This window comes from Zalophus californianus, chromosome 11, assembly GCF_009762305.2.
Source record: "Zalophus californianus isolate mZalCal1 chromosome 11, mZalCal1.pri.v2, whole genome shotgun sequence".
Lineage (NCBI taxonomy): Eukaryota > Metazoa > Chordata > Mammalia > Carnivora > Otariidae > Zalophus > Zalophus californianus.
This window is the reverse complement of record NC_045605.1, coordinates 108,436,406-108,449,562: the sequence shown is the minus strand read 5'-3', so window position 1 is coordinate 108,449,562 and position 13,157 is coordinate 108,436,406. Positions and strand designations below refer to the sequence as shown.

Genomic DNA, 13,157 nt, shown 5'->3' with positions numbered 1-13,157 from the left:
CGAGGGAGGGAAACTGGACTTTTTTTTTATTTTTATTTTTATTTTTTTTAAAGATTTATTTGTTTATTTTGAGAGAGTGAGAATGAGAGAGAGAGAGAGAGTACATGAGAGGGGGGGAGGGTTAGAGGGAGAAGCAGGCTCCTCGCTGAGGAGGGAGCCCGATGCGGGACTCGATCCCGGGACTCCAGGATCATGACCTGAGCCGAAGGCAGTCGCTTAACCAACTGAGCCACCCAGGCGCCCTGGACATTTTTTTTTTAATTGAGATATAATTGACTTATAATATTGTATAAGTTTCAGGTGTACAACATACTGATGTGACACATTTATGTTGCAACTTGATTGCCAACGTAGTGCTAGCTAACACCTCTGTCACATCTCAGAGTTATCATTTCCTCTAGCGGTGGGAATAATGGAGACCTAGGCTCTTAGCAGACTTGCTGTTTATCATACAGTTTGGTTGTCTGTAATCCCTGCACCGTGTCTTCCATTTCTAGGATTCATTTATCTTCCAGTTGCTGGTATGTACCTTTGAACAACGCCTCTCCCATGCCCCCAGCCCTGGGCCTGGTAGCCAGCATTCCACTCTGGCTTTTGGAGTCAGTTTTGATGCCATTTTTAGATTCCACCTAGAAGACACATCATACCATGCTTGTGTTTCTCCATCTGACATGTTTCCCTTAGCATCATATCTTTGGAGGTCCATCCGTGTTGTTGCAAATGGCAGAATTTCCTCTTTTTCCTTATAGCTGAAAGGCAGGTCATTGTATTTATGTGCACCACATTTCCTTTATCCACCAGCCATGGGTGGACACTTAGGTTGTTTGCGTATCTTGGCAATTGTAAATAATACTGCAGTGGGGACCCCTGGGTGCCTCAATTGGTTGCGCGTCTGACTCTTGATTTTGGCTCAGGTCATGATCTCAGGGTTGTGGGATTGAGCCTCATGTGGGCTCCGCGCTCAGCGGGAAGTCGGCTTGGGATTCTCTCTCTCCCTCTCCCCCTCTGCCCCACCCCCCCTCTAAAATAAATAAGTAAATAAAATCTTAAAAAAATAATACTGCAGTAACATGGGAGTGTAGATATATTTTTGATAACCCGTTTTCATTTCCTTTGGATATAAGGGATTGCTAGATCATATGGTAGTTCTGTTGTGAGTTTCGGAGGAACTCCAGACTATTCTCCAAAATGGCTGGATTAGTTTACCATTCCAACAGTGCACAGGAGTCCCTTTTCCTCTACATCCTCACCAACACTTGTTATTGCTTATCTTCTTGATTGATAGCCATTTTTACAGGTGTGGTTTTGATTTGTTTTTCTCTGATTAGTGGCACCTTTTCATAGATCTGTTGGCCATTGGGTTGTCTTCTTTGGAAAAAAATGTCTAGTTAATTCTTCCGCCCATTTTAAAATCAGAGTGTTTGTTTTTTTGCTGTTGAGTTGTATGAATTCTTTATAAATTTTGGAACCCCTTACCTGATATGTGGTTTACAAATATTCTCTCCCATTCTGTAGATTGCCTTTTATTTTAATGGTTTCTTTTGCAGTGCAGAAGCTTTTGAGTTTGAGGTAGTTCCACCTGTTGATTTTTTTTCTTGTGTTGTTCATGCTTTTGGTGTTATATCTGAAGACTCTTTCCAAGACCAATGCCAAGGAGCTTCTCCCCTGTTTTCTTCTAGGAGTTTTATGGATTCGGGTCTTATGTTTAAGCCTTTGATCCATTTCCAATTAAATTTTGTGAGGGTATAAATGGGGGTCCAATTTCATTTTCCTGCGTGTGCTTATTCAGGTTTCCCAACACCATTTGTTGAAGAGTCTGACCTGGGAACTGTATATTTTTAAAAGCATCCGAAGTGTTTCCAACCAGGGTGATAGCCAGTGCCGGGGAGCCTCAGCTCCTGAAAGGCAAGAACTTCGTGGACTCGCTGCAGCCCAGACCCAGCGGGGAGGCTCTGGACCCGGAGGTCGGAGGTCGACCCACGGGAGTCCTCAGCCTCCCACCGCCCCTGCCAGAACTCCCACCTGTAGATGCCAAACTGAAACTGGAGGGCGCGCGGGCGGTAGGCACGGGCTGTCAAGTCCCGTGCCGTGGGAGTCCGCGGTGGGGCTACTATGGGGGCTCTTTGCTGACCTGCAAACACGCCGCATGGGGCTGGAGGTGGGGCTAGGGATGACAGTGGTAGCACTGCGGGGACCCTATTATGGGCCTGGCCCTTGTCTAAGGCTCCGCATTCATTTAGCAATCCGGCAACAGCCCTGGGAAGCAGCGCTGAGTGAGAAAACAGGCACAGAGAGGTGGAGTGAGTTCCCAAAGTCGCAAAGCCAGGAAGCGGCTGCGTGAAGATTCGGACTCACATCTCAGGTCCCTGAGGCCGGGTCCCGGCTGCCCCGGGCCACGCGGCCACGCCCCCCACCCCCGCGCGCGCCCAGACGCCCTGGACACGCCCCTCGCCAAGGGGCGGCCCGCGGGGCGGGGCGGGGCGGGGCGGGGCGGGGGCAGGTCCCGGCCGCCGGGAGGAAGTGCTCGGCGGGCTGCTCACACCCGGGGCGGCCGCCGCCAGTGCTCCGGCGGGGTGAGGCCATGGAGGCGGTGCCGCCGCTCTACCGGGTGGCGGGGACCGCGGGGCCGCAGGGAGATGAGGATCGGCTCGGGGTCCCCGACGGGCCCGGGGCTCCGGTGAGCGGGCACGGGGTCTGTGAGAGGGTGCGAGGACGCGGAGGGAGGGGGGCCTCCCCGGCGGGGGGTGCGAGGCAGCCCCCCGGGCGGGCCGTGGGGGGGGGGGGGGCGCGGGGGGCCGGGCAGCGGGGACGGGGAGGTGGGGGGGCGGCGGAGAGGACCCGGGGCCTCCCGGGCGGGAGTGCGATGGCCCCTGCCCGGGTGCGAGCGCCGTGCGTGCCCCGCAGCTGGACGAGCTGGTGGGCGCGTACCCCAACTACAACGAGGAGGAGGAAGAGCGCCGCTACTACCGCCGCAAGCGCCTCGGCGTGCTCAAGAACGTGCTGGCGGCCAGCGCGGGCGGCACGCTCACCTACGGCGTCTACCTGGGTAGGCGGCCCCGCGGGCTCCCGCGCCAGAAGCCCCGGCTCCCCGCCCCGGCCGCCCTTCCCAGCCCCGGTCAGGGAAGGAGAAACCTTAGGGGCCAGTTGGCCTCCCTTCCTCTTTCACTTCCCCAAAGGCCGCCTCGTAGCTGCAGCTGTGGCCCCACCACACGGAGGTGGGGTCCCCGTGCAGCGTTCCTGGTTCCCAGCCAGAGCCTTCGTGAGCGTGTGGGCAGGACTGGGCGCCCTGGGCAGGTGTGCGGCCTTCCAGATCTGGAGCGCTGCACGTGTGTGTGTGTGAGAGAGAGAGAGAGAGAGAGAGAGTGAGAGAGAGTGAGTGTGTGTGGGCGGGTGGTTTTGGATTCACTGGCTGTCAGGACTCTTGGCCCAGTCCGGGCAGCCCTCTCTGTCCTCAGGGGCATTGGAATCGGGGACTCCTTTGGCGACCGGAGCTCCCTTCAAGCTCGTGGCTAGCCCCCGTTGTGTCGCCGCCAGGGTTAGGCTGCCCCCGTCATGCCCTCCCTATTACCAGGCCTCCTGCAGATGCAGCTGATCCTGCACTACGATGAGACCTACCGCGAGGTGAAGTACGGCAACATGGGGCTGCCCGACATTGACAGCAAGATGCTGATGGGCATCAACGTGACGCCCATCGCCGCTTTGCTCTACACACCTGTGCTCATCAGGTGCGCTGCTGCTGTCCCCAGCAGGGCTGGGACGTCACCCAGATGTTGAAGGGGTGCAAGGGCTGTTGGCCCATGGTGTTCTTGGAGGCAGGGAGCTGGGGAGAGGCCTTGCCTCCCTGGAGGGGTGAGAGAGAAGGGGAGAACCTGGGTTTGGGGAAGGAAGCAGGAGCTTCACTGGAGGGCACATTTGACACAACAGAAATTCGCTCTGGCTCCTTCCCTCAGCTTGCCTCACGTGGCATTGATTGCTTTGTGCCCTCCTCCGTGGCCTGGAGCTACGGTGAGTGACCTTTGGTATCAGGGCTGTGGAATCTCTGGAGAGAATATGATAAGCCAACAAGGCCCAGGCACCAAGCCTGGCCTTACCGGCTGTGCTCAGCGTTGAGGGACTTTCTCACTGAAAAGGCAGGACTGAGTGCCCCAGAGGGTTTACTCTGGACCCGAGCCTTGGAGGCGTCTGGTCCAGCCTCCTGGCCAGTGCAAAACTCCCCTCCACAAGCACCCTCCCCACCAGGAGGAAGGTCTCTGCTCAGATGAGACCCAGAGACTAGCAGACAAGTTAGATGGGTTTTAGTTTCTCTATCTTAAACCAAAAACCAAACAAACAAACCCTCCAAACCCCAAAAAACCCAAAACTCCTTTAACATAATTGTATAAACAACATTAGAATCACAACTAAAATCAGAAAAAAGAAAATCCTTCCGAAGCCCGCCAGTAAGTCATCTGTTTGTTGTCCCCCCAGCACAGATGGGTAACGTTTATGTCCTTGTCACAAGAGCATGTGCAACGTTCACTTTTACTTTCTTTCCTTTCACGACACACATCTTGGCCTGCTCCTCTATCTTCACACTGAGGACTTTATGAGGGTAGCACCCTCTGCAGACATGGGGGCACCTAACCATGCCTCAGAGTTGGACATTCAGCTCCCTCTCCTTTTTGCACATTCACTTTGTATTTGTACCTCTTTCCTCTTTTTTTAGAAAATATTTTATTTATTTATTTGAGAGAGAGAGAGAGAACGTGAGCACGGGGAGAGAGAGAGGGAGAGGGAAAGGGAGAAGCAGACTCCCCACTGAGTGCCCAGTGGGACGCGGGTCTCGATCCCAGGACCCTGGGATCATGACCTGAGCTGAAGTCAGACGCTTAACTGACTGAGCCACCCAGGCGCCCCTAGCTCTTTCCTTCTTAAAAAAAAAACAAAAAACAAAAAAAACTGCAATGATAAATTTCTAGCAGTGGCCTTAGCAGAGTAGATGTATATGAAAGGTTTTATGGCTCTTTAGACATATCACTATTGATAATAACAGCTAACTCTTATTTTGTTTTCCATGTGCCGGGCACTTTGTAAATGCTACCTCATTTCCTACAATCCGAGGTAGGCGCTCTAATGGACACGGAGAAGCTGAGACATTCAGCAGCTTGCCCAGGTCCCACAGGCAGCACCTGGCAGTCTGAAAGTTTGAGTCCCCCACCCCAAGTTTGCTCCTTGCCCAAACTACTGGGCTAATTTTCTAAAGGGCTATGCCAGTCTGCATGACCATGGGCCATGTGCATCATTTTTTAAACCACAGCCTCACCAGCAATGAATGTTAGTATTTTTACTTTTTGCTTGTTTACTCCATCAAAATGTATAGTACATTTTTTGTGACTTGCTCTCCCCCAAATAGATCAGAGTAGGCTGCTTGTCTACTTATTTTACATGGCAAAATATGGATAATAAAAGAACCAGGGCCCCCTGTAATAGAAGAGAAAGTAATTGTATCGGAAAATTAGGGTCATTTGGCTTTGAGCTTCCTGGAAACCAAGGCAAAGAAAGGAACTAATGAGCACAAATACTCAAAACACCCCAAAGTTCCTGGTAGTGGTTTTTAGTTTGCCGAACATCCATGCCCTGAATGGACCCTTATCCAGTCACTGATCAGCCACCTTTAAACACAGTGTGACATTTCCTCGGAGTCAGCAAGGCTGTTGTCCTAGGAGCTAGTGGGGAAGAAACTTCCCGCATGAGCACAGTGGGACCTCAAGAGCAATGGGCAGGGAGGAAGAGATACTGGCCCTGTACCCGACCCTCCAGTTTGGGCTGTGTTCCTGGGCGCCCTGAAGTCACAGTACATGAGATTGGATGGAGGAGGGGGTAGGCCAGTCAGCCCAGAACACAAATGAGGGCTGGCTGTGCCCATAGACCACTGACTCATCACCCTCCCCCATGTCCTCCCTTCCTTGCGACAGCCCTGAGAAGCTGTGGTTTGGTCTCTGTGCCCACATTAAGCTGTGAAACTGAAGTGTGTAGACACAGGGCTCCCCTGAGACCGCCAGCAAGGCCATATGTCTGCTACTCCATCTTAGAGCCCCTGACCCCAAGGCCAGGGATTGCTCCCCACCTCGTACCACCTCATGAGCTGGGACCTGGGGCTGGGGCCACCCTGGTTTCAGGCCACAGCAGTCTGGGTAGGCTCGTGGTGCCAGCATCCCTCCCACTGCCCACAGGTTTTTTGGCACCAAGTGGATGATGTTCCTGGCTGTGGGCATCTATGCCCTCTTCGTCTCCACCAACTACTGGGAGCGTTACTACACACTCGTGCCCTCAGCCGTGGCCCTGGGCACGGCCATTGTGCCTCTATGGGCCTCCATGGGCAACTACATCACCAGGTGAGCCTGGTGGGCATCAGGGCGGGAGGCTGGAGACCTGGCTGAGTCTCTGCTGCAATGCCGACCTTAGTTGGGGGACCTCCGGCACATGGAAAACAAAATAAGAGTTAGCTGTTATTATCAATAGTGATATGTCTAAAGAGCCATAAAACCTTTCATATACATCTACTCTGCTAAGGCCACTGCTAGCGCTTTCTGCCTTTCGGGCTTCAGTTTCCCCATCCATGAGACATAGCCCATAGCCGTGAGTGCAGGAAGCAGAGACATCTGGTAGGGGTCGGACTGGGGGAAGCTTCCTCTCCTTTGTGGTCCAGGATGGCTCAGAAGTACTACGAGTACGCCCACTATAAGGAGCGGGATGAGCAGAGCCCCCAGCAACGCCCGCCACGGGGCTCCCACGCGCCGTATCTCCTGGTCTTCCAAGCAATCTTCTATAGCTTCTTCCATGTGAGTACCACCTACGGGGCCACTGGGGGAGGGTACTCCAGGCCCAGAACCCACACGCTGGAGCCCATCCCAGTGTGTTCATCCATCTAGTCCCGCTGCCCTTTCTCGAGCCCAACCTCTGCTTATTTTATCTCTAGTGACCGAGACCTCATCCCCTCCCTGTGCGGGAGAAAGTCCTCCTGCCCAGGGCATTCCCTCCTGCCACGAGGCTGCCCCCAGAGGTGGGAGGGCTCCTGTTCTGCCAAGGCTGTGCCCAGACCCCTTCCAGATCATGCCTGTGCCCCCTGCCTGGTTCTGAGCCCAGCCCAAGCTGCCCTCCTGCCCACAGCTGAGCTTCGCTTGTGCCCAGCTGCCCATGATCTACTTCCTGAACCACTACCTGTATGACCTGAACCACACACTCTACAACGTGCAGAGCTGCGGTTAGTCCTCATGGGGTGGGGTCCCCAAGGCCTGCTCACCTCCCCCACTGAGTCCTCGAGCGGACACTGGGCTCTTGAGAGTGCCCAGAGAGGATGCCCTTGCCCACAGGTTCAGGGCTGAGAACCTAGTGGGCAAGGCATAGGGCCCTGTAGGAGTATGCAGTTAGGACATCAGACCCAGCCTCATGGGGACAGGGTGCATCAGGGAAGACTGCCCGGAAGAGGTGCCGTCTGGGCTGAGGCTTCTGGGGGATATCTCCCAGGGCCACACATACCCTCAGAGCTCAGTCACTGCAGGGTGAACGTTTGGGGTTGGGGGGTGGACTGGCATCCCCACCGCCCCGTCCAGCCTCCAGGCACTATAGAGCAGCAAGGGGGGGGGGGGGGGAGGCGCTCCGCCCTTTGCTGCTTGTCCAGGCCCAGTGGCCCTCACCTCCAAACTGCTTCCCAAATGAACCCTGCCTTTGCAAGCACTGCCCTCGCCCACCACCTCTAACCCTCCCCTCCACCCGCCCACCTTGCTCCATTTCTTTGTGGTTGAGTTTACAGTGTGCTCCATTCCCCATCCCCCACCCACCTCTCTCCAGGTACTAACAGCCAGGGCATCCTCATCGGCTTCAACAAGACCGTTCTGCGGACGTTACCACGGAGCGGAAACCTCATTGTGGTGGAGAGTGTGCTCATGGCGGTGGCCTTCCTGGCCATGCTGCTGGTGCGGCCCAGGATGGGGTGGCGCAGAGTCGATGAAGTCTGGGGACCGAGGCGGGGAGCAAGGGGTGCGATCTGGGCGCATTGCTGGCAGCCCGGGCAAGGTTATGGCTTGGAGTCCTGGTCTGAGCTGGGAGCCAGGGCTGAGTCCTGGGGAGGGGGCCTGAACCTAGTGGCCAGGCTAGAGGCTCGGGACTGAACCGGGAGTTGGAATCCCAGAGGCCAAGGGGAAGGGAACCAAGCCTGGTCCCGGGTGGAACTGAAGACAGGGTCCGAATTAAGGTGTTGGGGGCCTGGGCGTGGCCTCCTCCCGGAGGCGGAGCTGGGAAGCCCGGCCGAGATCTGTGAGAGCGTCTGGGGGCGGGGCCGGGAGGCGGGACCCAGGGCTGTGGGTGTGCCCAGGGCGGGGCCTAGGGTGAGGGGGCCGGGCCACCCTGCCCCTCCCCCCCGCCCACCTGCTCAGCTCGTGGGTCCGCAGGTGCTGGGCCTGTGCGGCGCCGCCTACCGGCCCACTGAGGAGATCGACCTGCGCAGCGTGGGCTGGGGCAACATCTTCCAGCTGCCCTTCAAGCACGTGCGCGACTTCCGCCTGCGGCACCTCGTGCCCTTCTTTATCTACAGCGGCTTCGAGGTGCTCTTTGCCTGCACTGGTCTCGCCCTGGTAAGTACAGCCTGCGTAGCGTAAAATTCAGGACTTGCGGTTACATTTGTATTTGGGATAAAAGATGAATAGGTTTTGAATATATGTATAAGTATGTACAGGTGTGTCCCAGATAGTCGCCTCCCCCTTGCTTCTCTTTCCTGGCTTCCCCCACTCCTGTGCCTTAGGCAAATTATTTTCAGCTCTCTGGGCGTCAATTTCCTTACCTGTGAAGTGATGCCAACCGCGATGCCTACTCTCAGAGGTGTTACACCGCTGGGATGGGATAACACCCATAAAGCGTGAGGTTCCATGCGGGGTGCAGCCTTGGTATCTGGGGACACTGTCCAAGCCTCTTCTCCTGTCTGTGCCCTCAGAACCCTCCCATGAACCTTAGAGGGAGTTAGCCCTCAGGTGGCCCAGAGAGGACCGCTAACACTCACCCTTGTCCCCCCCCTGCAGGGCTATGGTGTGTGCTCAGTGGGGCTCGAACGCCTGGCCTATATCCTCGTGGCTTACAGCCTGGGCGCCTCGGCCTCCTCGGTCCTGGGCCTCCTGGGGCTGTGGCTGCCACGTGCGGTGCCCCTGGTGGCTGGGGCCGGACTGCACCTGCTCCTCACTCTCGGCCTCTTTTTCTGGGCCCCCGCACCCCGGGTCCTGCAACACATTTGGATCCTCTACGTAGCAGCTGTCCTCTGGGGTGTGGGCAGTGCCCTCAATAAGACCGGGCTCAGCAGTGAGTATAGCCGTGGGCGCTGGGCTGGCAGGGGACCCTGCGGCTACCTTGGGGTGGTGGGGGAGGAGCACAGACATCCCAGGGACAGACATGGGATCCCATGGCTACCCTGGGGGTCCGTTATGGTGGAGGTAGATACTCACCGACTAAGCCACCCTGGTGCCCCCCTATAGGGCCTTTAATGGGAAAGAGCTGGGAGCAGGCATGAAGCCCCAACAGTAGTCTGCAGAGTGGCAGGGTGCACGTCCTGAGGCTGGGCTGCTGGGGCAGGGGCATTGGGAAGTAGAGCCCTGTTTGCAGAAAGGAGGGGGTGGGTCAGAGTTCAGCAGTGTGATGCTTCTGCCCACAGGTGGGCATATGCCAGTGACACACAGCTGGTACATGCAGGTGCAGCTCTTTGGGTCTTCCTCATCGGCGTCTGTTCTGAGGGGCCAGTGCTGTTAACAGTTTTGAAAATCACCCCTGGAGGTGTGATGTGGTGGAGGGCAGGGGCTGGCTCAGGAGACCCCATCAGAACCCCCATCGGAGAGTCAGTCGTCTGTACTTGTCATCGGGCACGGAGCCCCACACGCCGGGCTACACTCTCTTTGCTGCTCTTCAGAGGCAGCCAGCTCTGGGTAGCATCCAGCCTGGGTAGCTCAGGTCCACAACAAGTCTGGACTTGGGCCTGGACCTGGCATCCCCTTCTACCTGCCCAGTTCTGCTTCCTGCCTCCTCCTTGTGAACCCTGGGGGCTCCCTGTCCCTTCCCAGCAGCCCCAAGAGGTATAGTCACACTGCAAGGCCTTAGGGCAAGGATGTTAATGTCCCAAGTGGCCGGTGAGGGTGCAATTTGCCAGGTGCTGTGTGGGCTTTGCATTACAACCTCAGAACACAACATATAATACATGTCATCTCATTTTACAGGCAGGAAAACTGGCCATGGAGTTAACTTACCCTGAGTCAACCCTAGAGCCAACATTTGAATCCTCATCTCTGTACTAATTCTCTGCACTTTACGGTCCTGAGAGTAAAATCTGTGTCTCTGGACTCCCTGTCCACTCTTTCTTCCCGCCCCAGGGAGGATTCCTTGAGAAATAGTTCAGACCTCCCAACTTCAGGTCTGATTTGCAGAAAGCTTGTTGCTGCAAGCTGTTTGCCCTCCCTGAGCCCTGGGTGAGGAGAAACAGCCTCTGAAGGCCTGGCATTACGCCCCTGCGGCCCGAGAGAGGACAGGAGATGAGTGCACATAGAGCTTTCCACTCTTGAGGCTGCACATGTTTTCTAGAGAGAGCCCCAACTGTACCCCCGCAGCTAGGTTCCTGTTCCTGCCTCTGCTCAGCTCCCCAGGCCGCATAACAACCAGGGTTTCTACCAGGGGGCAGGCCAGGACCTGTTCACAAGGGCTTTCTAGGCATGCCAAGGCCAAGGGCTGAGACTAGCCCAATGCTGGGCCTAGGGCGAGGGTGCCAGGTGGGAGATCAGCCCCTCTGGGCCCAGGATGACGCCTCTCCCCTTCCTGCCCTGTCCTGCCCACCTGCAGCACTCTTGGGAATCTTATATGAAGACAAAGAAAGGCAAGACTTCATTTTCACCATCTACCACTGGTGGCAGGCCGTGGCCATCTTCGCTGTGTACCTGGGCTCAAGCCTGCCCATGAAGGTGAGCCTGGTGGGAGGAGGCTCTCGGAGGGGTTAGGCACCCCACCTGCCAGCCCCTAGGTCACAGATACTTTCTGAGAGCCCACCGTAGCCTCACAGCCCCGGAAGGGTACCACTCCCTGAGGGCTGGGTCCTAGGTCAAGCCCACTGAGTGGCCCCAAACCCAGGACCTGCTTACGGTCTCACTGCCCACGGTCCTCGGTTTACCCATCCCTGAAGGGGTTCAAGTTTTCTCTTTCCTGGTGGGTGCCTCCCAGCCACCTTGCAGGTCGTTTGATCACCTGTTCACCAGATGTCAGCTCTGAGCTGTCCCTTCCTGGCCAGCAGGGAGCAGGCTTCCTCATTCTCTGCTTCCACCTACTGGTGGGTCAGTTTAGCAGGTCCCCGCCAACATTTGAAAAAACGAAATGGAAGAGAGCAGGGAATATGGTGCTTATATGTGTGTATGTACTGTTATGATGGGGAATTCTATTTGGCTGTGGGTTACGGTCAAAATCCTCGGAGAGGCATTTCTTATGGTCCCTGCGTGTCAGGGACACAGTGGTCTTAGCCCCAGTGAAGGGCGGAGCTGGGCTTTGAGCCTTACCGGTGGGAGGGTGCGGAGGGTGCTGAGCTGTCGGGACAGAAGAGGAACTGCGCGGGGAGATGCGGGACGCGAGTGGGCCTATCCGCCAGGGGCCGGCCCGGAAAGGCGCGGGCTCGGTGGCCCGCGGGTCCCCTGCATCCCGGTCTGTGCCCGCAGGCCAAGCTGGTGGTGCTCCTGCTGACTCTGGTGGCGGCCGCGGCCTCGTACCTGTGGATGGAGCAGAAGCTGCAGCGGGGCGCGGTCCCGCGCCAGCCCCGCATCCCGCGGCCGCAGCACAAGGTGCGCGGCTACCGCTACCTGGAGGAGGACAACTCCGACGAGAGCGACGCGGAGGGCGAGCGCGGCGGCGGCGGCGGCCCGGCGGACGGCGTGGAGGAGGAGGCGCCGCCCGCGGGGCCCCGGCCCGGCCCCGAGCCAGCCGGCCCCTGCCGCCGGCCCTGCCCCTACGAACAGGCCCTGGGAGGCGACGGGCCCGAGGAGCAGTGAGGGGCCCAGCCTACTCGCCGGCCTCGGTTTACCTTGTCTCGGGGTGGGGGTGAGGGGGAGGTTGTGACTGCGCCATCTCCAGGAAGGACCTTCTCCCCGGAACGCAGGTTCCAGAACGTCCCACGGGAGCGGCCCCGTGGCCCCTCCTACGCGGTGTGGAGCTTTAAGACCCCTGGGCCCGGCCGAGGGTTGGAGACACAGCACAGCTGACTCTCCCCCGCTCCGGGGCCGCTCTCCACGACCCCTGCCCAGGTCGGAGAGGGGACGGAGGTCCTCCAGCCGCAGCGCCCCCCCCCCCCCCCGGTCCCGCCCCAGCGCACCTCTCCGCTCGGGCCTCGGCAGGGTGTGTCGCGCGCTTTGCACATCTTATCCCCGCGGTCCGTCAAGAGGCACGACTTTTTTTTATAGAAAATGAGAAATAAAGAGGTTTTGTATTATCCCGACTGGGAAGTGTCAGTCTGTGGGGGTAAGGAGCGCCCCGGATGTGTGCCCGCTTGACCTGCTGGGCCACTGATTTCGGACCCCCTGGACCCCCGCTGAGGGGGAGGATCCCCTAGGCCCCGCCCACCGGGCTGCCCTCCCTCCTGGAAGCCCCGCCCCCACCCACCCCACCCCTGCTTGTTTTTGCCAGTGCCACCCCATCCACCCGGGACACAAGCGCCTGGGTTGGCCTGCAGGGGCCGCAGCAGAGAGTGTGAGGGGGCTGCCTGTTCGATATTTCTTTTAGCCGAGGAGCACTGTGGAAAATTACTGAGCACCGAGTGCCAGGAACTGAGAATGTTGGGACCCCCCGGGTTAGTGCAGAGCTGGCACAGAGAAAGCGCTCAAGGAACGTCAGCCACCGTGTACCTACAGTGACTCCCTCACTGGACCCTGGGTATCCCTTGCCCAGAGGACCGGCTGCATTCTTTCTGGGCCCAGTACTAGCGAAGGTGAGATCTATGGTCTGTGACTCCTGAGAAGTGCCCCCACCCCCCATAGCCCCGGGTCTCTGCAAACCACCATAAGCCAGTTAGCAGGTTGTCTGGCAAATTCTGGGGTCCTGCAGTCATGGAGGACAGGGAAGGCGACAGCTAAAGCCAGGGCCACAGGTCGCCTCCCCAGCCTCCCTACCAGGTG

General features: G+C 57.5%; 1 protein-coding gene across 2 annotated transcripts; it reads left to right on the top strand.

The window, feature by feature from the left end:
* Positions 1–2,512: 2,512 nt before the first annotated feature.
* Positions 2,513–12,469, top strand: UNC93B1 (unc-93 homolog B1, TLR signaling regulator). 2 transcript variants are annotated; one of them, XM_027581424.2, is made up of 11 exons: positions 2,513–2,677; positions 2,905–3,046; positions 3,583–3,725; positions 6,213–6,374; positions 6,689–6,821; positions 7,150–7,243; positions 7,831–7,955; positions 8,430–8,612; positions 9,054–9,327; positions 10,849–10,967; positions 11,709–12,469. In XM_027581424.2, the coding sequence occupies exons 1-11, from the start codon at positions 2,637–2,639 to the stop codon at positions 12,036–12,038; spliced, it is 1,746 nt and encodes a 581-aa protein (XP_027437225.1). In that variant the 5' UTR covers positions 2,513–2,636; the 3' UTR covers positions 12,039–12,469. The 2 variants fall into 2 exon arrangements, with proteins under 2 accessions (XP_027437225.1, XP_027437224.1); XM_027581423.2 differs by having other exon boundaries at positions 3,572–3,725.
* The last annotated feature ends 688 nt before the right edge of the window (positions 12,470–13,157 follow it).

Excerpts from the sequence above, each read along its gene's own strand:
- UNC93B1 (XM_027581423.2), top strand. The coding sequence starts at position 2,582 with ATGGAGGCGGTGCCGCCGCTCTACCGGGTGGCGGGGACCGCGGGGCCG. Across the intron at positions 6,822-7,149 it reads TCTTCTATAGCTTCTTCCAT|CTGAGCTTCGCTTGTGCCCA; the intron begins GTGAGTACCACC and ends TCCTGCCCACAG. Across the intron at positions 10,968-11,708 it reads GCTCAAGCCTGCCCATGAAG|GCCAAGCTGGTGGTGCTCCT; the intron begins GTGAGCCTGGTG and ends CTGTGCCCGCAG.